The sequence below is a fragment of the Anabrus simplex genome, chromosome 9, assembly GCF_040414725.1.
Source record: "Anabrus simplex isolate iqAnaSimp1 chromosome 9, ASM4041472v1, whole genome shotgun sequence".
Classification (NCBI taxonomy): domain Eukaryota; kingdom Metazoa; phylum Arthropoda; class Insecta; order Orthoptera; family Tettigoniidae; genus Anabrus; species Anabrus simplex.
Genome location: NC_090273.1, coordinates 66,899,975 through 66,926,701, shown reverse-complemented (window position 1 = coordinate 66,926,701; position 26,727 = coordinate 66,899,975). Strand labels below are relative to the sequence as shown.

Sequence of the window (26,727 nt, the reverse complement as noted above, 5' to 3'; positions counted from 1 at the left end):
GAATTGCTTATCCATATCAAGAACCTTGTATAAGCATTGTATAGCAGCAAGTAACGAAAAAGAAATAATGAGTAATCAGTTTATTTTAGTTATATTTACTGTCTGAAGTAATATAATAGTGCTAAAATATCCAACCTATCCATTAAGCACACAATGAGAATGGAAAATAACGTATATGATCTCAACGATAAAATAAAACACTTTAAGAGACAGAGAGACCCATTTCTCCTAAATGATGAAAGTTTTAAAATGAACTAGTGAATAATGAAGGAGGATGCTCAAATTGTCATTACCACAGTCAGAAATAATAATAATAATGTTATTGGCTTTATGTCCCACTAACTACTTTTACGGTTTTCGGAGATGCCAAGGTTCCAGAATTTAATCCCGCAGGAGTTCTTTTACGTACCAGCAAGTCTACCGACACGAGGCTGACGTATTTGAACACCTTCAAATACCACTGGACTGAGCCAGGATCGAACCTGCTAAGTTTGGATTAGAAGGTCAGCGCCTCAACCGTCTGAGACACTCAGCCTGCCAAAGACAGAATTGACTACATGAAAGATCCAAGAGGTGGCTATAATATATTATATTACTAGCTGATATACCCGTGCTTTGCTACGGAATTTTACATTGTATACAGAATTCTAGGTTAGGTAGTGTACGCGTTGTGAGCAAGATTGTATTAAATTGCATAGCTCTTAACGTTACCCTAGAAACGCGACGGGGAAGTCACTAAACGTCTTTTCTCATATGAAGACTGAGTTAGGGAATTTTCATTGTAAAGGTATGCCCGCTTGCCTACCATCAGTCACAATCAGGTTGGGGAGTTTTCATTATAATGGTAAGACACTCACTCTCCACCTGCATTTTTACATCCTCAGAAAGACTGTCCCAGTGGTTTCAGCTGTAGGACAGCATATGCATGACTATAATCACAAATTCACAGACATAAAACAAGATATGGAAATTCTCAAAATCATCAACAAAGGACCCCTCCTTAACATTACCGAAAGCTGCTTCATACAATTAGATCAATATTTCAACCCAAATCATAATCTTAATGAAATTTCAGAAAAGCCAAATATCCTTTTTGACCTTCTAATTCCCATTTTCAGAAACGTCAAACCAACAAGTCATAATTTAGTTTTTCGTAATATTCACAGCACCTTTCCTCAGCAGCCATCCTTTTTCCCTACATCCTTCAGCCCTGCTTTAATTCCCCCCTCCCCCCCTCTCCTTCACAACCTACCCCTCCCCTCTCCTTCCTTTTCATTTGAATCTCACAACAGTTAGTTTGAAGCACACACAAGAATAGGCCACACACCATATGCTGTATTGAGGGGTAAGTCTCATATAACCTATGCCATCTAACTAAACCATTCTCTCGTTCAATTCATTAATTTAATTTTATCTAATTTATTCAGGTTAACTTCGTGGGCACCGCAATGAATTGCAAATTTTATACCAGACACAATGTATCTGTTTTAACCACATCTTCATGTGCCGTCCTGACAACGTCCAACAACATTTCAGCATGATTTAACAAGCACCACGAGAATATCTCATTTTATTACTTTGATTGATGATGAAACAACATCTAACAGTTCTCCGTCAGCTAGTGGTTATTTACAGCGGTGTCCAATGACTTGCATATGGCTAACACCACTCAAATAGATTTGGTGATGAACTACCTGATCAACATTTACCAGTTCCCGTTTACAGTTGAATTAGTAATGATTAGCAGTTTTAGAACTAACAGTTCTGTGTATATTAATACATGAAAGAGTCTCTATGATGAGCATACTCATGATGTTAGAACCTAGTTTTTCAAATTTACTCATATTTTCATCCCACTTTTTAATGTCAATTTGTATATATTTGTTTTGTTTGTTTTATGTCAATTGTGTGCACGTACATTTGTTTAGTTATTAGATGTTTTACATTAAAGCTGAAGATGGCCAGCCCCGGCCAAAACTGGTTCCTAATTAATGTAATTTAGAATATTGCATATTATAGTATTGAAAGGTGGACCAATACTACATTAATATAATAATTATATTGTAATTACAATTCAATACCAGAACCATGAAGTTTATAAACCATGATTAGGATTCGTAGTGCCGACTACATGACACCTCATAATCTGCAGACCTTCGGGCTGAGCAATGGTCGCCTGGTAGGCCTTGGCCCTTCGGGGATGTTGCGCCATGGGGTTTCGTTTTGGTATAATTATTACTAGTGAGAGTAATATACTGCTGAAATATGTGTATTACGGTTGTTCTTGATTAAGAACTAGTGTTAGGTTTAATGGTCCACCCAATCAATACACTTCACTTTACAAGTGAAAACTATTTAATATTAAAATATATTAAACATACTTTGGCATACCAAATTTCTTAATTTAAACGTATCAATACGGATCTATATGATGAAGTTTGAAAATTGTTCTTGATTATTCAAACATTCTATTCTCTTCGTGCTACCATGTGGCTTCTCGAAAGGTTTTGCTCCTAGATAACCAGAAAAGGCGGTCATAAAGGCGATGAACGTGAAGAAATATGTGCTACGGCTTGGAACAAGGGTATATGTGCAGTACAGTAATACCATGCGTATACCACGTTTATTAGTAACAACTGCATAAGGATTTTTTATTAGCAGGACAGGATGTTTGAAACTAAATGATGCCACAACTAGTAGCAAACAGAGGACAGTGGAGAAGCACAGTTAACTCACAGATGTTTGCAGACGTAGTCAATAATGAAGATGCATGCATTATAAGATAATTCAGTCAATAATGAAAAGCACAGTCAACACTATGTAGGCAAGTCAAAAAGTATCTGCAACTTTGTTCTAATTGTCTTTAGGTTGGCTCTCTGGCGTTGTGTGCTCACCAGCTGCTAGAGGGCACTGTTGTCTACATCTGTGGTAGGTTTCAGCGTTATCAGATCAGTACAGCTTGTGCTGTTGCAACGTAAAGATGGCGGTGCCACTCTCTGTTTGCACCAAGGAAGAACAGCGTTCCGTAATCCATTTTTTGTGGTCTGAGCGTGTACCAGGAGCGGAAATTCATAGAAGACTTTCAGGACAATATAAGGACAGTGTTTTGCCACAGCAAAGCGTTTACCAGTGGATTGAACAGTTCAAAAGGAGTTGCACGAGCATGTAAGGATGAGGAAAGATCCGGGCGTCCGTGACTGTTGATGGCGTGGCAAATCATATGCACATTAGCCATGGTTTTGCATATGAAATCATGATGCATAACAGGCTTAACTTCCACAAAGTCTGTTCGAGATGGGTTCCAAAACAATTCAATGAAGAACAGAAGCGCAATCGTGTGAGAATCTGTCAGTACCTACTGGACTGTCATGCTAATGAAGGTGAAACATTTTTGAAACGGATAATAATAATAATAATAATAATAATAATAATAATAATAATAATAATAATAATAATAATAATAATAATAATAATAATAATCGTATTGCCTCAGCCACCGTGTGCAGACATTTCAATTTGACGCCATCTGGCTGTCTGCTCGTCAATTTCGACGTTTCGTTTTACTCTCAGCCCACTAAATGGCAGACCGAGTAAACCGAAACTCTCTTGGGCATCTATGGCTGAGATTTAATGAATTTTGTCAGGTAAACACCAAATGTGTCACCAGAGATCTTTTACATGCCGACATCGTACGACATGGAGTGTCGAATGGACTTTTTTCCGTCCTTCAAAAATCCGACTAGCTCTGTCGGGTTTGAACCCGCTATCTTGGGATCCAGAGGCCGACACTCTACCACTGATCCACAGAGGCAGCTTTTGAAACGGATCATCACTGGAGATGAAACATGGGTTCTCCATTTCGAAACAGAGAGCAAATGTCAGAGCACGGAATGGAAGCATCCGCTGTGGCAAAACATTGTACCCGTATTGTGCTGAAAGTCTTCTATGAATTTCCGCTCCTCGTAGACCCTCAGACCACAAAAAACGGATTACGGAACGCTGTTCTTCCCTGGTGCAAACAGAGAGTGGCGCAGGCATCTTTGAGTCACAACAGCGCAAGCTGATCTGATAACGCTGAGACCTACCACAAACATAGACAATGGTGCCATCTAGCGGCTGGTGAGCGCACAACGCCATAGAGCCAATCTAAAGACAATTAGAGGAAAATTGAAGATCGTCGTCGTTCCGGCAATAGCTCCTATGTGCAAAACATTAAATTTTTCAGGAGAAGCAAAAAACAAGTTTGTTGGTAGAATACTGCACATTTATTGAACGAAGCATATTAATAACATTTGTTTGCACTAAGATATCATAACAATTAACAACTATGTTCATGGAAATGTGTAGATATTTACAATAATGGAAGTATATTCATAGAACGCACATAGAAGGTTTTGCCTGTTCCTTTTCACCGTATAAGAGAAAATGAACCCAAATAATATACTAAGCTTCATCAGTAGGCTAATTTATGTTATTGCACACATCGTTTTTATAACATAAAATGTGTTTCTGCTTACGCTGTTGTGTAACAAAATCTAATTAACTTTTAGAAAAATACATTTGAGTTTAAAAAGATAAATACTAAAAAAAATAGGTAAGGATGAAAAATTATTTTCATTGCTTATTCAACATTTTGCTGGTTTCTCATCTTCACTTATATTTCAGAGAGTCGTAAAATGAGTGATGAACTGATGATCTTTTCCTATTACTGACTTAGGTTCTTGAAGATGCTTGAATTTAGATTCCGTGATTGGAATTTGTGATGTGTACAGTGGCTGAACCATGGTGTGATGACATTCTTTACGTCTATGAGGCAATAGTTCCCACTCCTCAAAGTATGCTACCTTGTAAGATATTTCACCACATGGACAGTATTTTAACATCCTTATATCATGGACAGTGGGATCCCCAACCTTCTTACCAGGTCTCAGGGCGGGCAGGTTGCAATTCAAGCCTTCAAAATTTCTGAAAAATGAAAAATCGTTGACAATAATGTTGTATGGCTTTTTAGGCCTAGTTATTCTCATTGATCTAATGTAGTCCATGGGTGAATATATTGGTTGTTTGAAATACTGCTCTAGAGTAGAACGTACACTATCTGCTTCCATTATTGTATGGCCCTTTTCAAGGAAGACCTGCTCAATAATGAAGGAGTTTGTCTTGGAAACATTGCTCAGTGCTCTGGCCAGAGCTTTGTTCCGGTTTTGGTACGTGCATCCATCAGAAATTAAGACAATATGCTTGTACTGTTTTGGTATATGTTCCAAGTAACGGACTATGCAAGACACACACACCTGTTTTATGAAACACCCCCATTACCTTCATGCCATACATAGATTGTAACATCTTGGTTGTTAATTTGTTAATAGTGAAGTTATGAAACTGCAGTTTTAGTTTTATAACCACAGCATTGGCCGTTCCTCGGAGAATGTATTGTTATATCGTTTTTCTTCATAATTTCGGAAAAAGATCTCCTTCCTACATGCTATACACTATTATCCTTGCACCATGCCATATACACTTCATACATGTGAAGGATAGAACGGAATGAGGACTGTACGTAAGTCTTCTTGGAACTGGCCCTGCAGTAGTGACTACGAACTTTAGGCAGATGATCCAGCCACTCTTTCACTTTGCCACATTCACTAACCCATTTCTTCTTTGCAACTGGTTCATTTGAGTCTATTGCATGCCCACTGTCATTGAACTGAGAACAATAGTCGCTGCTTGTCTACCTTTTAAACGTACCTTTGCCAATCACTAGTGTTTATAAATAAAGTTCTTTTCACCTGACGTTTTTGTAAAAATACATCATGTCCTGTGTTCTTCCTTGTTTCTTCCTCTGTTGATTTCCTCCTCTTCAAAACATTTCTTGTTGTTACCCAACCACAAACGAATGTTTTCTTTTCACTCCAAGAATTTAAGTTTCAGAATGTGCTCAATACTTTGTTTCACTCTTCATCTGTTATTTCAGCGCACCGAAAACTGCGCTCAGATTTCTTAGTAGTGGTTGTGTGTTTGCATCTATGCAGACCTTGCTTGGATACCCTTAAACTATTTTGAACCACCTTATTGTCAGTCTTCTGAAATCCTACGTATTCCAGTCCCTTCAGTCTTTTATGTTTATTAATCTTCCTCTTTGAACCACATTCTATAACGTTTGGATTGTCAACGTCCTCACAGCTCTTCCATTCCTCTTCTTCCGCATCACACTTTCTTTTCCCTTTCCCCGTAGCAACCTGTATATTTCTTTTTTCTATGCCACACTCTTCATTTAGATATCCACTTTCCATAAAATCTTCCACACACAATTCACCAATAACTTGTAAACCAATATCTTTATTGAATTGCGTTTGAATAGTTTGTTTCCTGTCACAGCCACCAATCACATTGCTGTTTTCCTCATCTATATCCCTTACATCACTAACATTTTGAACAGGAATATTTAATAACTTAGTAAGCTCAGGAACTAGTTCAAACATTATAGTTAGTATCACTGGGACAATGCTGCAAGTCATAGTCTGTCACTGTGTTATTGGCATTTTGTTTATTCTGCTCCTGGACCATCTGCATCAACAACTTCCCTCATGAAAGCATTCTGGGAGAGAGAGGAGGCACAATTTAGACCAAACTGTTTAGCTATGCATCACTTTGCAACAGTAATAATTGACTTTTGATACATTACAATGCTCCAAGACTTGAATTCCCTCCAATTTACCATATACATTGAATCTAAATCGACATAATACTTACTTGGTAATATGATGTATGACAGGTTCTCTTACAATGATAATGCACTCAAAACACAATAATCCAGACTAACGGAAGGTACTAAGGTTTGACATTCTATGCAAACTGCAAACAATACACTAATCCACTACTGATAAAAATACTGCGAAATACACGCCAAACAGTTCAGAACTATAGCAACAGGGTGAAACAAAATCTCCTATGTGACACTCTGACATAGAATCATACCCTTGCAAAATCATCTATGAGCACGTCTTGTCACATAGGAGGTACTGCAGACCTAATGTGTGACACGAGCACATCGGAGGTATTGTTTTCGTTAAAATTCATTGGTAAAATATGTATTTTCACATAGGAGGTTTTTCCGTGTGATGTGGCATGGCTTCTACTGTTTAAAAACAGCAATAATCTGAAAATGGACAAAGATGTCACATAGGAGGTTTTGCAGGAACAACAATGAGATATTTATTGACTTGCCTTCGTAACACTTTAATCACAACAATAATTGTATCTAGATACTCTTCTTAGATCTCGGCAATATATTTTGGAGAGCAGGTCACTTCAATGTTATCTACTGCTCAGAACAACAAAAGATGTGTTTAACTGTTGCATTTTTATTACAAGACTTGATGAATCATACTCAGAGCCATATTTAGGCATGGGCCTTATGTGCACGGGACCAGGGTGGCAAATTTATGGAGCGTCAAAAGTGAAAAGCTCTGATAGTTTGAAAACGAGTTTTTAGAAGGCGCGCACTTTCGTGGTATTCAAAAGCGAAAGCTCCCGACATGAATAATGAAACTGTTGTTCTACTTATGTGAAAGCTGTCGGTAATTATATTATAAATGTTGAAACACAGCGCCGTCAGTTCTGTGTATGGGTATAAGATGACTTCGGGCTGCAACTTAGTCAAGCGGGCGGCAGATAACCACCACCTAAAGACAACCGCGTGGTGTTGAGTAAATCGACGAGAAGGCCGCTAATTTCACATAATACTAAGAGTTCCGAAAAAGTCTATGAAAATGAAAGCCATTTTTATTCAATTTTTGAGAGTTTTATTAAGTGCTTTTTGTGTTATGTACACAAAATGGATGGCCGAAAACAATTATGGTAAGTGGTGCAAATTATCGCAGATTAGCAGAAGAGGAGGGAAAGTGCATTGTGTCTCGGACACCAAAATTAGACTTTTTTCCCACAGAATCCAAACTATAACTCTAACAACTTCCTCTCACGCAATGACGAAAATAAAAATGGTGGTATTGGCACAGAAAATTTTGATGAGTGTACGCCCAGTTTCAGTTGAGTTTCCATTGGTCTGCTGTTGGAACTGTAAGTAAAAATCATAAAAATGAACTTTCTTTTTTGCTAGCGGCTTTACATCGCACTGACACAGATAGGTCTTATGGTGACGATGGGATAGGAAAGGCCTAGGAGTTGGAAGGAATTGGCCGTGGCCTTAATTAAGGTACAGCCCCAGCATTTGCCGGGTGTGAAAATGGGAAACCATCTTCAGGGCTGCTGACAGTGGGATTCCAACCCACCATCTCCCGGATGCAAGCTCACAGCCGCGTGCCCCTAAATCGCACGGCCAACTCGCCCGGTGAAGATGAACTAGTACAAAGAGAAGATATTTTTAAATCAAACTTTTGCCCTTATTTTTGGCTTTTGAATAATGTTACTAGAGACTACTATGCGAAAAGTGAAGTGAAACAGAATCAGGATAATCTGTAATTCTATGCATATGTATCCAGACAATTAGCAATTTCTGAGAAAAGTGCTATGTGAAAGACATTACAAAACGTATCTGGTTTATTCCTGCAGTCGATGATCTCTTTTTTGTGCTCCTCGTAAACGTTTTGGAGCAACATCCCAATGTGCAACAACTGGTTTCAATGATTGGAAGCACAAAAATCAGTGGTTAATGGAACATAAGAATTTTCACTCTCATTGCGATTACGCGTTAATGTTTAAAAGTTGGGGGAGTGAACTGGGCAGAGTTGACAGCTGTTTGCTCTCTCAGTTGAATCATTATTATTATTAATAATGTAACAGGTAGGGACCCTCTTAGAGGCAGCCCAGCCCAGGGAGTGGTGCCCCTGCCTATGCGAGTCCCAGAGCACAATGACCCGGTGTGTAACATCTGGTAAAGGGTCCCAGCTCAGGATAATGAGTGAAGACCTCAACGGCAGAAAAAGCGAACATGACTCGGTACAGTGGAGCTGGCGGAGGAGGCAACCCATTCCTCCGGGGGCAGTACAGATGGAACCCACTGCCTTGTGGGATGGGGAGGGATTCTGAAAAGCTAAGAGAGTAAATTCCGAAAGAAAATCCTCAATTATGTTAGGGCTAACAAGCCAGTGAAAGAGTTTATTTGTAGTTGCTTCCAAAACACATAAGAGCCTCAGAACACATTTATCAACTAAATTAAGACGCCAGCATGAACAGACTCATGTCAGAGATGATGGTTTATGGCCCGATGATAGACAGGGTCTTGCGAAAATGCAGAAATCCTGCAGGAGACTAACACAGATTGAGACCATCAACTTATTCAGTCTTACAGGAAAATGTGAAGAACTAGTGGACCTCAAAGAAAGGAGAAATTAATGATATTGTGGCTGAGTGAAACCTACTAGTTGCTTTACGTCGCACCGATATAGCTAGGTCTTATGGCGACGATGGGATAGGAAAGGCCCAGGAGTTGGAAGGAACCAGTCGTGGCCTTAATTAAGGTACAGCTCCAGCATTTGCCTGGTGTGAAAATGGGAAACCACGGAAAACCATCTTCAGGGCTGCCGACAGTGGGATTCGAACCCACTATCTCCCGGATGCAATCTGACAGCCGCGCGTCCCTGACCACACGGCCAACTCGCTCGGTCTGAGTGAAACCAAATGGAGAGGGAAAGGAATGAAGAAATTAACGAAACAGTATAGACTGTATTGGCATGGAAATGACAAAGAGATGAGGAATGGTGTTGGTTTCACCATGAGTAAAGATGTAGAAGGAGTTGCTGACATTCAGTATGTTAGTGAGAGAATAATAAAGGTGACTGTGCATTTAAGGAAAGAAAAACTAACTTTGGAACAGGTGTATGCACTTCAAAGTGGATGTTGTGAAGAGGAAAAGAACCAGTTTCTTGATGAATTGGAAAAAAATTATTAGTAAAGAGAGAGTAATCATTATTGGAGATCAGAATGCACAGATTGGGACAGATAGAACAGGGTATGAGAACGTAATGGGACCTCACGAATATGGTGGAAGAAATATAGAAGGCGAACATCTCCTTGTCTTCTGTATGAGGAATGGGCTGATGATGAAAAATAGTTGGTTCAAGAAGAGACAGAGCCATAAGATAACATGATACAGTTCGGATGGACTGCAAAAGACTGTAATTGATTATGTCCTCTCAGATGAAGAAAGGGGCAAAATGGTAACAGATGTCAAAGTAATACCCAGCAAGAGTCCTGATAGTGACCACCGTCTACTAGTAGCAGACCTGAGAAATTTCTATGTGCCAAAAGTACAGAACAGGAAAATGCCAAAAATCAAAGTATGGGACCTCCAGAAAACAGATAAGAGAACTGAGTATCAGAACCAGATAAAAACCCTGTTACCAAGAGATGAAAGGAAAAATGGAGAGGCAGAATGGACCAGACTAAGGGACACGTTGGTTAAGGAAGCAACTGAAGTTTGAGAAAAGACAAGTATGAAAACAACAGAGAAGGAAACACCTTGGTGGAATGAAAGAGTGACAGCAGCAATCAGGGAAAGAAATCTCTGGCGGAAAGAACGGGATTGGGAGTAAAATAAACCAGATTTTACTAGATATGAGGCGAAGATCAGAAACCTCAAACAATTATACCAAAACAAGAAACTGAATGTTAAAAGAACAGTTACAGAAGAAAAGACCAAGGCATGGAATATATTCACTCAGAAACAGGAGGAAGACAGCAGAGGCAATAAGAAACTACTGTATAGTGTTATCAGAGGTAAAAGGAAACCAATGAATACCATAAAGGCACTTGAAGATGATAATGGAATTCTGGTTAGGATAGAAAGTGACATGAGAGGTGTCCTGAAGAACCATTTCGACCACCTACTGAATAGACCAGTTCAAGAACAAAATACAGAACCGGAAATCCAAGCCTACAATGAGGAACCTCCCATCACCAGGACAGAAACTGAGACAGCCTTACGATCTATGCCTAAAGGAAAATCTTCAGGTGATTGCGAACATGATAAAGGCAGCAGGCATCCAGGGTATACAATGGCTGCACAGAGTACTAAATGCTATATGGACAGACAAAATACCTGCAGACTGGAGCAAGGGCATTATAATTCCCCTGTTAAAGAAAGGGAGCAGACGGAAACCCACCAACTACAGAGGAATAACACTGCTGTCTCATGGGCTAAAAATTCCTGAGATCATAGAAAGGAGATTGAAAACCATCATTGAATCACAGTTAGATGAGGAGCAACATGGATTCAGAAGTAACAGATCAACAAAGGATCTAATTTTTAGCACCCACATGCTGATGGCAAAGTATTGGGAGAAAGGCAAGAACCTGGTCATTGTATTCTTGGTATAGAAAAGGCCTATGATAGTGTTACAGGAGATAAGATCTGGAAGTGTCTGAGGAAAAGAAATGTGCCTGAAGGACTGGTAAGGAAAATTCAGATGTTGTACAAAGACTGTACTAGCTTTGTACAAATTGGGGAAGGTCGATCATCATGGTTTGAGACCAAGAGTGGAGTACAGCAAGGAAACGCACTGTCCCCACTACTGTTCATCACTGTTATGGACAATATAATGAAGAACATCAAGGAAAAGTTAGGTGAAATGAATGCAGTGACCTTTGCTAACGATATCATGATTCATCACTGTTATGGACAATATAATGAAGAACGTCAAGGAAAAGTTAGGTGAAATGAATGCAGTGACCTTTGCTGACGATATCATGATTTGGGGTCACAGAAGAGGAAGTACAGACCACACTCAACGTATGGAAATCCCAGTTCCAGGAATATAACCTCAACATCAGCGAGACCAAGACAGTGGTGATGGCAGTCAACAGAGAAGGGCGTCCAGCAAGTGTAAGACTAGGAGACCGCCAGCTAGAGTGTGTGGATAATATTCCTTACCTTTGAAGTGTAAACTCCAGTGATAATTTGGTCAGAAAGGAAATTACAGAGTGCAAAAGGGATCAGAATGCTACCAACAAGTAAAAACACTTTTATGGGATGACATAATTCGAAAACTGGCCAAACTGACGATGTTTAACAGCTATTTCATACCAATATTGACCTATGGTATTGAAGCGTGCACCCTCACAAAAAGAGTTTCAAGTTTCTTAGATCCACCATCCAGAAGACCAAGATGGACACGTTAAGAAATGAGGAGGTGAGGAAAGAAGCCGGAATAAAGACATCCTTATTAGACCGAATCAGCACATCCAGACTACGGTGGTATGGGCATGTGATGAGGATGGAGCCTACAAGAACAGCCAGAATAAATTTGGGAAGACAAGTGGAGGGGAAAAGACTTGCAGGAAGACCTAAAACCCAATGGATGGACATGATCAAGTTTGATCTAGTTACCAGAGGATGGACAGTGGATGACAAGTTGTACATGGAGAGGAAGAAGTGGAAGAGGTGCTCATTAACAGTATCCGGGAAACTGGAACTGTACAATGATGATGATGAATAATGATATTAATATTTGATATTTACCTTGGGCCGGGCTGAGTGGCTCAGACGGTTGAGGCGCTGGCCTCCTGACGCCAACTTGGCAGGTTCGATCCTGGCTCAGCCCGGTGGTATTTGAAGGTGCTCAAATGTGTCAGCCTCATGTCAGTAGATTTACTGGCACTTAAAAGAACTCCTGCGGGACTAAATTCCGGCACCTCAACATCTCCGAAAACAGTAAAAGTAGTTAGTAGGACGTAAAGCAAATAACATTATTATTATTATTGTTATTATTATTATTTACCTTGGAGGCATTCTAGTGTATTACTTTATTCATTATGATATAAAAATAATAGTACTTGCAATTTTGTCTTATCAAGTTTACGGAAGGGGCCGCAATATTATTTGGGCCCAGGGGTGTTCTAGTAGTTAAGTTCGGCCCTGATCATACTACCTTTCATCAGCTGGGAATCCTGTCTTCAACTGCTCCACAGAACCCAATCCTGCTTTCATGAATATTGCAGTGTAATCTTGAGTTAGTTTTTCAATACCAATCTCTATTAAAAATTCCACAGCAATGATGCCAGTCAGCTTAATTGATGTTGCCTCATCTTTCATCATCTTCAAGATGACTTGCGCGATGGTCGACTGGTTATTGGGACGCACCTGATATAACAAAACAATAGACCTTAATCAACAAACATCACTACTTCTATACATATCAGAGATATAAAGCTAAGAGGAGAAACAGGTTAATAAGTGGAGAATCAGAAAAAGGAGGTAGGGACAAATACAGAACAGTAGTAACTGATGAAGACAGCAATGAGAGCACATGTGGAATTTTGTCTTTGCTCTTTAGTACAGTGAAACCTCGATTCTCCGTTTTTCGAGGGACCATGAAAATAAAACGTACAACACGGGAAAACGGAAAATTCGGGAATGTATGAAAACCATCAACAGTTTGGCTAAACATCACAAAAATGAAACATGTATAATTATAATCTTACAAAAACTCCTAAACTAAACCAAACCAAACTACAGCCCCAGTGAGACTTTGCCTGCCAAGCGACCGCTGCTCAGCCCGAAGGCCTGCAGATTACGAGGTGCGCTTGGTCAGTGCGACGAATCCTCTCGGCCGATATTCCCGGCTCTGGAGATCGGGGTCGCCATCTCACCATTAGATAGCTCCACAATTAAAGGTAATCGCGTAGGCTTAGTGGAGCTGGAACCAGACTTATATCTAGGTAAAATTGCCTGACCTGGTCGCAATCGAACCCGGGCCCTCTGGATGAGAGGCGAGTATGTTAGACCGCGAAACCACATTAATTACCGGTACGCGAGTTCAAAATCTCGATACTTTACATTCAATTTTACAGGGGAATCTTCGTCAGTTTCCCGTGAAAAATCCTTTCAGTTCAGCAACTTTGATTAGGCTAGCCAAACGTTTCGAAAACTCTAATAACGCCAAGCCAAACGACAATCGACCACAAGTAGTTTTTAATTCTCTCATCTAATAAAATAAAGCGCATTAGATACAAAAACACCCAAAATGATGACGAAATCCTTTCATCTCTTAATCTTTCATTGTAATTTGCTCTCCGGTATACTGTTCGTAGTCAGTTTCTGGAAATCTCGTACCGCGCAAATTAGGCCTACATCGACTTTTAAAGGTTATGTTGAACTCGAAAACATGGTTTCGAATGTATCTATTTTTAAAAGTTCTCGAATGCATTATATTAAATTCTGCACGTCACAAATCCAATCAAATAGGAAAGATAAAAGAAATATCAAAACTTCAGAAATTACGGTTATTTGTGACCTTGAGGTCATCTGGAAAGCGCGCTCGCTGCACGTCAGTACGAGTTTGAAATGATACCAACCATTTAAAATGTAACGTGCGCAAATAAAACGACTGCGGTTTTTGGTATTTTATCACGAAAACGTAAAATTCCCAGTCTTTCATTAGGACCTAAACAGTAATAGGCACTCCCAAGACCTCCCATGGCTTTCTTCTTCTTAATGTAAGGTGCAACATATATTCTGGTCTCGCTAACATGATCATGTACGATAACATAAAAAATACGGAATTTGTATTACGAAGGAGCAGTTTCGATTCCTGGCTGAAAGTCCAGTTACTCTGCAGTGCCCTGAGCAAAGTGCCGAAAACCTCTTCGGCAGTACGATCGAAAAAATGTAAAAATATAAACATCTAACCCTGGACATAATATGGACGTTTTATAAGTGCGAACATTTGACGAAACTCGCAACTCGTTCCGTCTTCAAGCAGAGGTGTCGAAATCCGCCGTGTCTCCTTGCAATTGTTGTGGCCACTCTCTGCTTTATGATTTTCCAAGATTCTCTAAACAATACCACCCGAATGTGACGCTAAGATCGTCCCTTATGCAAGTTCACCGCCGATCGCTTTTCCAGCACCGGTACAGTACTTGCTTTAATTATCGCAGTAACGGGGCGTTAACGCCAAGATCCATAAACATGCTACAGCCGTCCTTTCGTGAGATACAGTTTATTAAAGAACGATTGATCGAGGATTTAGCGTTGATGGGACTGGAATTTCTGGACGGTTGATCCGGGAAATCGTTTCTTCGAGGAACGGATAATGCGGGACTTTTACAACGTGATTTAATTACGATGCTCGCGGAACCGCGTAATTTGAACGCATATTCCGGGAAAACGTATTTTTCGGGAACGGATAAACGAGGTTCCACTGTATTTTCACATTTGTCTTAGACTATCCCATGCATGGGCATTTACTGCTTCATGAACTACCTTTGGACACTAGGAGGTCAGTGTTTATTTGTCCGTCACTCTTTTGTATCGTAAACCCGAATAAGTCAGTGGAGGGCAACAGGACAGCAACTCGAGGCTATCATACTCCTGTTTGCAAAAGCTCCAAAATATAAATGAGAAAAGTGAATTTAATAAATATAATCCCTTATTAGAATATCTCAAGACCACATTCTTAGAAAATTGATTTCCTGATTTTAAAAACCTGGAATAAGATTTTGATTTTTGTTTGTTTGTTTGTAAACTCTATGCTCGTCCAACCTGAAAATGGTAAGACAGGATTTGTAGTTCAAATATATATCAATACAAGATTATACTGTTTTTAAACACTACGTCACAGTAAAGTTGGTGAAGACGTATTCACACATTTTTCAGTTGCTAATTATGTGCAATAATCGTGCAATAGTAACATTTGATGTTCTCCTGGTTAGTTTTCTTGCACTGTGGCTGCAAGACATTTCAGTTTTTGACAATAATCATCAGCAGTTAAATTTCTAAGAACCAATTTCCAAAACACAATACCCTCCGATGATCTTTCTGAACATGGATCATCTTTCGGGTCAATGTCATTCTGTTTAAAAGGATCAAACCATTTTCATGTCATTCTCTTCCCAGCAGCATAATTCTCGTACACAGTGCAAATGGTTTGGGCTGCCTCAGCTGATTTTGCTCCTCTGTTACAACCTATTCAAAATTATTTAAAATAATATATGCTTGAATCCACCTTGTCAATACACTTTTATCACTGAAAGCCATTTATTCATCAAACATTTTTCAGGAACATAAAACATTCTCTTCATCAGCGATTATTGAAGTCAAACTTATTTACAAATTCGAACATAAGAATATGTCTGAAATGATTTTGCCACTTGGCACTCCACCTTTGACCGTTCTTCTGACACTTCACCTTCTTCAGAGCAGCACAATGCAAAGTATATCTACAAGCACAGCAATGGCACTCCAGCTTTCTCAGCGGTACCAACTTATATCCAAACGCTAGAGACTTCTGCATCATCATCATCATCATCATCATTGTACAGTTCCAGTTTCCTGGGTACTGTTAATGAACCTATTCCACTTCTTCCTGTCGATATACAACTTGTCATGGAGAATATCATCCACTGTCCATCCTCTGGTAACTAGATCAAACTTGATCATGTCCATCCATCGGGTTTCAGGTCTTCCTGCGGGTCTTTTCCCCTCCACCTGTCTTTCCAAATTTATTCTGGCTGTTTCTTATAGGATCCATCCTCATCACATGTCCGTACCACTGTAGTCTGGATGTGCCAATTCGGTCTAATAGGGATGTCTTTATTCCTGCTTCTTTCCTCACCTCTTCATTCCTTAATTTGTCTATCTTGGTCTTCTGGATGGTGGATCTAAGAAATTTCATCTTTGATGCTTGCAGTCTTGATGTATCTCTTTTTGTAAGGGTGCACGCTTCAATACCATAGGTCAATATTGGTATGAAATAGCTGTTAAGCATCATCAGTTTGGCCGGTTTTTGAATCATGTCATCCCATAAAAGTGTTTTTACTTGTTGGTAGAATTCTGATCCCTTTTGCACTCTGTTTGTAATTTCCTTTCTGACCAAATTATCACCGGAGATTATACTTCCAAGGTAAGGAAAAACTATCCACACACTCTAGCTGGTGGTCTCCTAGTCTTACAATTGCTGGACACCCTTCTCTGTTGACTGCTATCACCACTGTCTTGGCCTCGCTGATGTTGAGGTTATATTTCTGGAACTGGGATTTCCAGACATCTGCAACAACCCAATAAATCTTACCTCATATTACTTGTAAGAGAGTAATGTGCTCACTGCCAAAGCCCAAAACTCACCAACATACCCTTAAATACATGTACTTTTATAATATCATAAATTGTGTGACATTATCCTATACCACTCCTGTCAACAGCCACTGCCATTGGCTGAAATTTATAAAATATGGTATACTCCCAATACAGACAGATGTGATTACCATATGCAGCACAACAAAAGCACCAAGTCACTTGTTGCAAAAACATGGTGCGTTGTGTGCTGTGGCTACCTCAATTGCCTGGGAGGCTCTTTACTATGCACTCGTCACTATTTCGACCAATGGAGTGTCACTACAAGCCAGGTCTGCCGTGACCAATCAAGTGAACCTCCTGTCGTAAGTGATCGAGTCACTAGCAACAAAAGAGCACCGAGCTGCAGAAGTCTGCTGAGCACTGCAGACATCTTGTCCGCAAATCCCTATTGAATAGTTGTACATTATTAATATTATTGCTATTCTTATTAACTCTTCTAAGGAAAAAAAAAAAAAAAAAAAAAAAAAAAAAAAGTTAAGTATATCAGGATACTTACAAAAGGTCTAGCTCTATGATTCTTGACTTCACTGAAGATCAACTCCAAACAGTCCATTAATTCTATTATATCACTGCAACCTGGAAGAGAAATAACAAAAGGAGTGTATATGGAAAGTATTCTATGAATATGATGGCTTAGGGAAAGAACTTAAAATGAAAGAATTTAAATGTGATTTTTCTGTTCAGTAGGCTGCTTGAAAGTGTATGTATTGCATTACTTGTCCGGCCCCGCGGTGTAGGGGGCAACACGTCCGCCTGTCACCCGGCGGCCCTGGGTTCGATCCCCGGCCGGGTCAGGGTTTTTTAATTGTAAATGATTAATATCCCTGGCCTGGGGACTGGGTGTTTGTGTCGTTCTTAACATTCTGTTCCTCACATTCAACACTTAACACTTCCGCAATTACAAATACACGCAGGTTCATAACATATGGTGCAAGTAGGGGCAAAAGATCTTTCGAGGTAGACGCCCCGAACAAATAGCATTAAAAAAAGAAAAAGCATTACTTCTTCTGGTGCTGTCTCCTCACAAAAGGCTGGTTACGATCATGGAGTAAGTTTTCTAGTTTTGTTTCCCATACCAGAGTTATCGGATCGTGGTTACTGAACCACAGTCAGAGATTCAGTGCTCAGGAAAGTCTTCTCCACCCAAGTCGACGTTTCCCTTCTAGCTTGCTTTGTGATCAGGTTGAATTTGTCATTTCTGAAGATGTCACTAAAATAGGCTGCTTTCCTGCGGTTTACGAGGGTTAAAACTTCGCAATGATATTCCAGTACAATGCAGTACCCTCTTCGGTGGTGATATGGTCTACCTATGATATAGATGTTGATTCCCATAGGTAACCTGAAATATTTGTCCCGAATGTGTATTGGTATTATGGTTACCTATGTGATATCTGAACATTCTGTGTTACAACCACATTTCAAAGGTATGCAGTTGGTTTATTGATGAATCTTTAGTGTGCATCCATCAACACCGGAAAGCAGAAGTGGTAACACGAAAACATTTCACAACACGACAAGTTTCGAATCGGAGTTCATGGTTACACACAAGAAAACACACTTATTGCAATGGCGATTCTGGTTTTGACTTCTAAATCCAGATCAGATTCTTGGATTAACCAGCATTCTAGGTACTTTAAATGCAACACCCTTTCTATGGTATTTATATGGAGGGTGATAGCGGTGTTGTCGATTTTCTGCTTGCTGATTACCATGATCATTTTCCAAAGCCCCAAATCCTTGCTTACTTCATTGCCACTGTTTGAAAGGAATTGAAGGTCTTCTAAACTGTCAGCAAATATCACAGTATCACCTGCACAGTGGATGGTTTTCAATCACTTTCCATTGATACTGATTCCTTTATCAACTTCATCAATGGTTTTGTATTAAATTTCATTTTAAACTTCAGAATTCTGCCAGAAACTTTCATTTACAAATTGCTTTCCCTCATTAAAAAGAAGAGGTGGACGTGAGCATCTTCCGTGCGTGTGGACACACACTCTCTCTCTGTCATGTGTGAAACATAAATTAACAATTTATTTAGCAGCTGCCTCTTCTCCTATTCTAGTAAATACATATCTTCTTGTCAATATGTACACATTTCTCTCTCTCATGTTCTAACCCTACGAAAGGGTGTGATGACTTCATCTAAGAAAGCATGTTGATGGTTTACCTCCAGGATTTCCAACCTGAGCATGGTCCGTCCATCACAATGGTATACTTCCTTTGGGTCTTTGGTTCTCAATTCTTCCCTTGATGATCAGTTTTTGCCATTGTCTCTGGTCCGCTAGCAACGTGTCAAAAGTATTTCAGAAACTGTTGATTCACAAGAGTCGACAATCTCGTTTTCACACCGAGTTGTCTGAGGATGGACTCACTGGTGTGGTGTGCCATCCATGGTACTTGTAGCTGTCTATAGCATCACACTTTCAAGGCAATGATCCTGTGGAGGTCTGCAAACTTATCCGGATAAGTTGCAATGGGGAAGATGTGAATTTGCACCAATATGAGGTCCATGTTAATGGTGATTACTCATTACTTAAAATACACACATGTATAATGTTTTTCATAATGGATGTAACTGTGAAGAGGACAAAGAAAAGATATAAGGACATGGAGCTGAAGGAGGTGGTGATTGCAGAGTGGGGTGCAAACGGAGAGAAAGTATGAGGTCACCTAGATATCCTGAATGAGTATATTGGAAACTAGCTGACCCGACAGACGTCGTTCTGTCAAAAATAAATGACAATGGAACAAACTCAAATTCAGTCTGTACTGTACAAAAAAAATCAGAATAATGCAAATGACTACATTATCAACATCGAATGAGTTAATTTTCTACTGCTACCGAAAGTTAGTAACAAAATACTGGAAAAACGTGTTTTCAATACCTGCATTATTAATATCTTGATTGTGAATAAGGAAATGCTGAAATAGATCACAGCATATCACTACCCAGAAATAACCCTGATTGACTGTAACGTAGATGTGAACTGTTCAGCAGGTCTTCAAATCCCTCACAGAGCCATAATTATCCCTCGTTGCAAATCAAGTAATTTGATAAGTTGATGGCGTGAAGATAATGTGGCAAAACTTACTCCTCTTTCTTCGTAGGAAATAACTATCATAGAAAACACTGATTCCAGTCAACACTATAAAGGTATTTTTCATTGTAAAGCTTTAAGGTACACAATATTTTTTGTTTGATTACGTAGCGCGTAAACAAAGTTTATGGTTTTCCAACACGGGAGAGGCAACATACAATTGGTCATGTGAGAAACATGGGTTTTTCAAGATTAATACCACAAACACTCAATGACTGGCCCTGGGATTTATTTATGGTCATAGCAAAAGCGAGCCGCAATGGAAACTGCAGTCGTTTAAATTCAAATGGTATGTCAGTCGGAATCGTATCACGGGCTTGTTTCGCCCTGTCAATACATTATCAAGTTCCCAATTTTGTACAATTATTTCACTCGTACATGTTTCGAGAGTTCTCACTCCCTTCATCAGCGATTTCTACCTCATAAAGCAAGATTCCCCATATCTTAAGCTCTAACATCATTCAGCTGTACATAAAACATTGTTTTAACACAAACACACACATTGAACATTTCTTGACAATGTTTGTTATGCTGTAAGCTGTAGTGGGACAGAACTGGAACTGGATGTTGTGTGTTGCAAGAAGTTGGAGTTCTTGATAATGTATAGACAGGGTGGACCAAATCACCACCCAATTTGTAGCTTTGGATATGGAAATAAGTAAATGGATATAACAGGGAAATGCATTTTACCAGAGTGTAAGGAACTTCATCTTGAAGGAAGTGTAAAGAGGTGTTGTATAACATATACTGTATTATTGGTCCATACAATGTCATATGCCGCTGAGACCTAGCCACTGACGAAAAGACAGGAAAGTAAAATCCAAGCTGCCAGTGAGAAGAAACTTATAAGAAAAGGGAAGACAAGAAAGGACAGAATAAGAAATGAGAATGTCAGGAAAAAACTTTCAGACAGAATGAAGAGAAATAAAATGAGATGGTTTGGACATGTTAAGAGACCGAAAAAGAGAAGAATACAAAAGCAGATGATGGAGGCAACGAGTAATAGAGGGAGAATAAGAGATATACCTGAACTATGGCGGACTTTATCAAGAACAACACAGGAAGGAACCATGTTAGAGCATAGTTTAGGAGCAGCACAGGTAGTTGTGTAGTGGAAGATGGGAAGGTGCCCTTTTAAGTCCTGGAAAAGGGAAAATGACGATGATATATATGAGAATGAATGAATGAATGAATTAATTAATTAATTAGAATCTCACCTCCCAAAACAAGCCAGAGCCTGTGAGTCAACTCCTGGCTTTCTGGTTTTGATTGTACTATCTCTTGCACCACATCTTTCAGCAGCCCTCTGTTTTCACTTCCTTTAGTTTGGACTTCACTCCAAGGTGGTTTGTATTTACTAGGTCCATGTAGAATTTTGAGCACTTGTTCACTAACTGGAACAGAGCTGTCTGCACTGCTATTGGGAAGAACTGGTTGTTTACGATCAGCTTCGGCTGCAGAGCGAACCTTGATGAGCCGCTCTAGCAAACATAGTTGCTGCCAAAGAGGTAGCACCTCTGAGCAGTAGTGGCCAACATTCACTTGTACAGTCTGTCCAAAAGAAGAAAAATAATCTCAGCAGCCCTGTAAAGGTTCATGAAGTAGATCACTGGTATAAGCAATAGAAATTAACACATTAAGTTTCAAATCAAGTAATATGCAGGATAAATTAACAGATCAGTGTTGAAAGGGGAAGTAATAATAAAAGGAAAGAAGAAAAACATCATGAAGATATTAAAGGACAAGGGCAATCTTCACATTTCGAACACTGCCGTTTTCAAATAAATGGGCTTTCTCATTAGTGCCGATTAATCTACGTGCATTTCTTCTCAGCCTCCAACAAGCTCATTCCTGCTCCTCAGCTTCTTCAAGAGGGCATGCATCAACATTCACAGAAGAGCCATTTAGCACTGACTGATCTGTACCAAACCGGGCAACCTTATTCAACATTCCACTGGCATTTGAAATATAGTAAAGAGTAGCAAGAAAATTATTTTTCTGCAAATATTAACTATAATTAATGCATAATCTCTAAGCCAGATTTAAATTCTTCTTGCATTTTCAACTCACTGTGAATATTATTTATTTATCTATCATATGGCATTCTTACATACAACTATTTTCACAAACACATGGCAAGGAGGGCTTATAGCCTCAGAATTAATGTGTTAACTAGCTGAAATCCATCAAAACATGACGGTCAATGAGGTAAATGTTTAGTGAAGGATTTATATAAGACATTCTTTATACACTTTCTTTTTAGCATATTGCAACTTTAAGGGCATAAAAACTTTTGACACTGCAACGCATACCTTGACTGAAACCTGCACATTACAGTGTTTCCCTTCGAGCTTTATTGATCGCAATACAAAATGCCAAGCAAACTGGAGATTATTGGTGCCACTTAAAAGACAATGGAAGTGTTTTACCTGAAAGAGTTAAATCATTTTGAGGAATTATAGATCACTGCCTATTTTGAATATACAGTGCACTGATCAACCGTCGGGAAGCAAAATGGTGGTGGCCATTCATATTCATGCTACTAATATAACATGAAGCCATAAACTGAACCACTTTTGAATTAAGCATCAGTAATAATTTTTCCAGGCCGCATGGGATCGTCAATGAAAAATGCATTCTTGACATCTGTGTTGTTTTGTTGGGGCACATCAAGGATTTTATTAATATAATTGAGCACAATGTCAGCCAAATCAGATTTGAAAATTGGCACATTGGCAGTTTGCTCGTAGTAAAGGTACAGCCCCAGCATTTGCCTGGTGTGAAAATGGTAAACCACGGAAAACCATTTTCAGGGCTGCCGACAGTGGGGTTCGAACCTACTATCTCCCGAATACTGGATACTGGCCGCACTTAAGCAACTGCAGCTATCGAGCTCGGTACAAGCCTTCAGGTTTCCATTACAGTAAATAATTACTGTATTATTGTAGACAAATGAGATAATCCAACTAATCAATACAATATAAACTGTATAATTGTTACATATAAATTGTTTAATTAGGTGGATTACCTTACTTGTCTACAATAATTATAAAGTCATCCATACGGAACATGAAAATGATAAACATTAAAGTAAATTATGACACAGAGGATCGACTTTCCTAACTACCAGAGTGGAAGAAGTTCACAGCCTTAGTGTTAAAATTACGACACAAAGAGAAGGACTTTTACATTTCTCAAACATCCTTTCAAGCTACCAAATATGGGGAGAGCTACAAAGAGACAGTAACACTGTACTGAATAGCTTCTTCTCGACTAAGCGATTCTCTTCACCTGCAACATAACACAGAACAACAGAAACTGGAACAGCTGATCAGGAAGACGTCCGACTCCGCCTGCATGCTTGCCCCCTTCCATCTCTCCTCTTGCATCATATACCTCAGCACTACCACACTCCAGGTGGCCTTGAAGTACTGGCGAGCACTTTGGCGAATCAGAATGCTACCTTATTCTTTAATAATTTAAAAATACTGTATATGGCAATACATTTTTATGCTTTTAAAGATACTCGGCAAATCTGCAGGCCAAGAGCTTTCATCAGAATGCTTTACAATGTCAACTGGTTCAGCAGTTTTCTCAAAATCGCTGTAACAAAAATCAGCCTACTGTGAAAATCACACTACTCTCCTTGATATGTCCTTGTCTTGAATTCAGACACAATGTGCTGAACAGACTATATGGTAACATTAGATTCACACTGAAGAAATTGAATTTCTCACTTATAAAAAGATTCAGTGCAGATTCCATGACTGGTCTAAATCCTGTTAAGAGAAGTCAAAGTTTTCCTTGGTAGGTTAAAACCAGGAGCAGGATTATTTATCTTCAACAAAGACCAAAGCTGAGGGCTGGTGTTCTAACTCCATTCACCTCTCCATTGGGCATTTCCATCAAAATGGCTAAATGACTATCTGTTAATCTCTGGTCATAACTGATTGGTGGATATTTTGACTTTAGCTGGTTCCTATTGAGGTTACGGATGTCTTTGTGAATATAAAATGATAGAATGTAAATGCAAATTTTTACTAAGATTATTACGATTTGGTGAACTTGACTAATCAGCATTTTTAGCTACTACACTGACCCCAATAAATTGTGGGGAAAAAAAAAAGAAGGCCAGGAAGAAGATGACTTTTTGATCTACTAAAAAAGCTCTCTCAGTGGATCAGTGGTAGAATGTTGGGCTATTTATTTATTTATTTACTACAAAGCACAGATTGTATTGGTTCGAACTGGCACTTTATTTCAGAATAGCCGGGCTGAGTGGCTCAGACGGTTGAGGTGCTGGCCTTCTGACCCCAGCTTGGCAGGTTCGATCCCGGCTCAGTCCGGTAGTTTTGAAGGTGCTCAAATACGCCAGCCTCGTATTGGTAGATTTACTGGCATGTTAAAGAACTCTTGCGGGACTAAATTCCAGCACCTCGGCGTCTCCGAAAACCGTAAAAGTAGTTAGTGGGACATAAAGCAAGTAACATTATTATTATTATAATTTAAGAATATCTAATGGAACAATATGATAAAAGTTTGTGTATTATTGACCAGCAACATGGTTTTAGAAGAGGATTCTCCCGCGAGAGTCGGAGGTTGTCGCTCTTTCAGGATATTAGCAAGTCCTTAGATAAAAGCGTGCAAGTTGACCCTATTGTAAGTGATTTTGCTAAAGCATTTGCTGCAGTATCGCATGATATTCTGATCCAAAATTTGGTGGAAACGAACACTGATAAAAGGGCGGTTCTATGGATCTGAGAATTTTTGAATGCATTATTTCAGGTGCGAGATGGGCGGAAAGTTACTATGGATCTGTCAACTAATTTACATGCTTAATTAGTAACATACGCTGTATCTTGTCCAGTACCAAAAAGAGTAAAAAAGAAAGAAATGGCACTTACCAGGTTTGCAGTTACTTCTTCTGACTGAGGTTTCAGAGTAGCAGAGTTCCAATACAAGTCCACTTTAACCTTTACATTGCTCTCTATCAGGGAACAGTCTGGTCCAGGTTTACCACCAACAGTACCACTCTCAAATATATCATACGTGCAGAACACTTCAGGTCTTGTCTACATAAAATAAAAAAGAAACCATTTAAAAAAAAAAAAAAAAAAAAAAAGACAAAAGATAATGATAGGAGAGAGAAATAGTTTTCAAACAGTGATAAGTTTTAAACAAAGTTTTTAAATAAATGATTACTATTAAGGGCTGATAAAATAGTAGTGGCTTCACACTAGTTTGTCTGCAGGACCTGCACTAGCGCAATTTTGATTTTATTTTTACAATTTACTTTATGTCGCACTGACACAGACAAGTCTTATGGCGACGATGGGATAGGAAAGGCTTAGAGTGGGAATGAAACGGCCATGGCCTTAATTAAGGTGTGAAAATGGGACACCATGGAAAACCATCTTCAGGGTTGCTGACAGTGGGGTTCGAACCCACTAGCTCAATCAGGTGCATAGCTTTAAGAAAATGTGAAGAAGACCAAAAAATACTGGCACTTTCTGTACGGCTTATTGTATACTTACAGTTGTGGATTTGGTTTGGTTTTCAGATTCATAGGGTAACAAAAGGAGTGAGTTACAACAAAATTGGCTTGTATGTTCTGTTAGAAAGGAAAGCAAGATCACATTGATTCATGAGTCAAGGTTGGCAGTATGTGTGAGTTGTGATTTGTAAACAAGCAGCATGTAATGGAAAGCTTAATCACAACCCGGCTCAAAAGCTGTTAACCATTTTGGGAGGTATTTCAACAGTCAAGAAGTACAGACGTAGCTGTAATTCTTGTATTTTTATTTTTAACTTCTTTGATAGTAGATTGTTACTATCTAATTTAATCAAGCCTGCAGATTACTTGGTGAACTTTTAGTCGCTGATGAAGAGAATGAATGTGGTTCATGAAACATGTAGGATAGATGAATTAATATGGATTAAATTAAAATTTTAGTATTAGTATTGACAAGACAGAGACATAATATCACCAGCGATTTTCCAGTGTTGTGATTATTATATCCATGATGTCTAGCAAAAGTTTGGCACTCAGTACAGTTCAATACAAGAATGTTAATTATTAATATCATGAATATTTAAAGTTTTGATGCTCAAGTAACACTCATCTGCGCACTATCACACATTACACAGTTCAGCTACCAAATACACTTGATAACTGCTTTTAATTCATGCAAAGAAACTCGGCTAGCAGAATGACATGGATTACCTGACTGAAGAGGTGAAAAGAAACTAGCCACAAGCTTAGGCTAAGAGAGAGAGAAGTATTTGGACAGTTTGTTTCAGGATTACATACATAAGGCTATGAAGCCCTATTTAGTGTATATAATCTACTCTAACAGTGCGTGGTAAGATTATACAGTACAATACAATAGAATACTGTATTTACTCATGTATATCTTGCCATTACATACATCATGTACCCTAAATTTTAATATGGAATTGAGCGAGATAAGTAATCCCCGCTTATATCTTGCATCGATTTTTCTTCAGGTTTCTGTATAAATATGACAAGGTAGT

The 26,727-nt window shown here is 39.1% G+C and overlaps 1 protein-coding gene across 1 annotated transcript in view; it reads right to left on the bottom strand.

Annotated features, from left to right (window-relative positions):
• Zwilch (zwilch kinetochore protein) overlaps nt 1–26,727 on the bottom strand; it is a 117,516-nt gene that overhangs the window by 35,682 nt on the left and 55,107 nt on the right. The window contains exons 5-8 of the mRNA XM_067153456.2: nt 25,098–25,265; nt 21,411–21,744; nt 17,589–17,668; nt 12,888–13,099 (exon numbers count right to left, since the gene is read on the bottom strand). Of these exons, the coding sequence (XP_067009557.2) occupies nt 12,888–13,099; nt 17,589–17,668; nt 21,411–21,744; nt 25,098–25,265 (794 nt within the window). The remainder of the gene's footprint in view (nt 1–12,887; nt 13,100–17,588; nt 17,669–21,410; nt 21,745–25,097; nt 25,266–26,727) is intronic.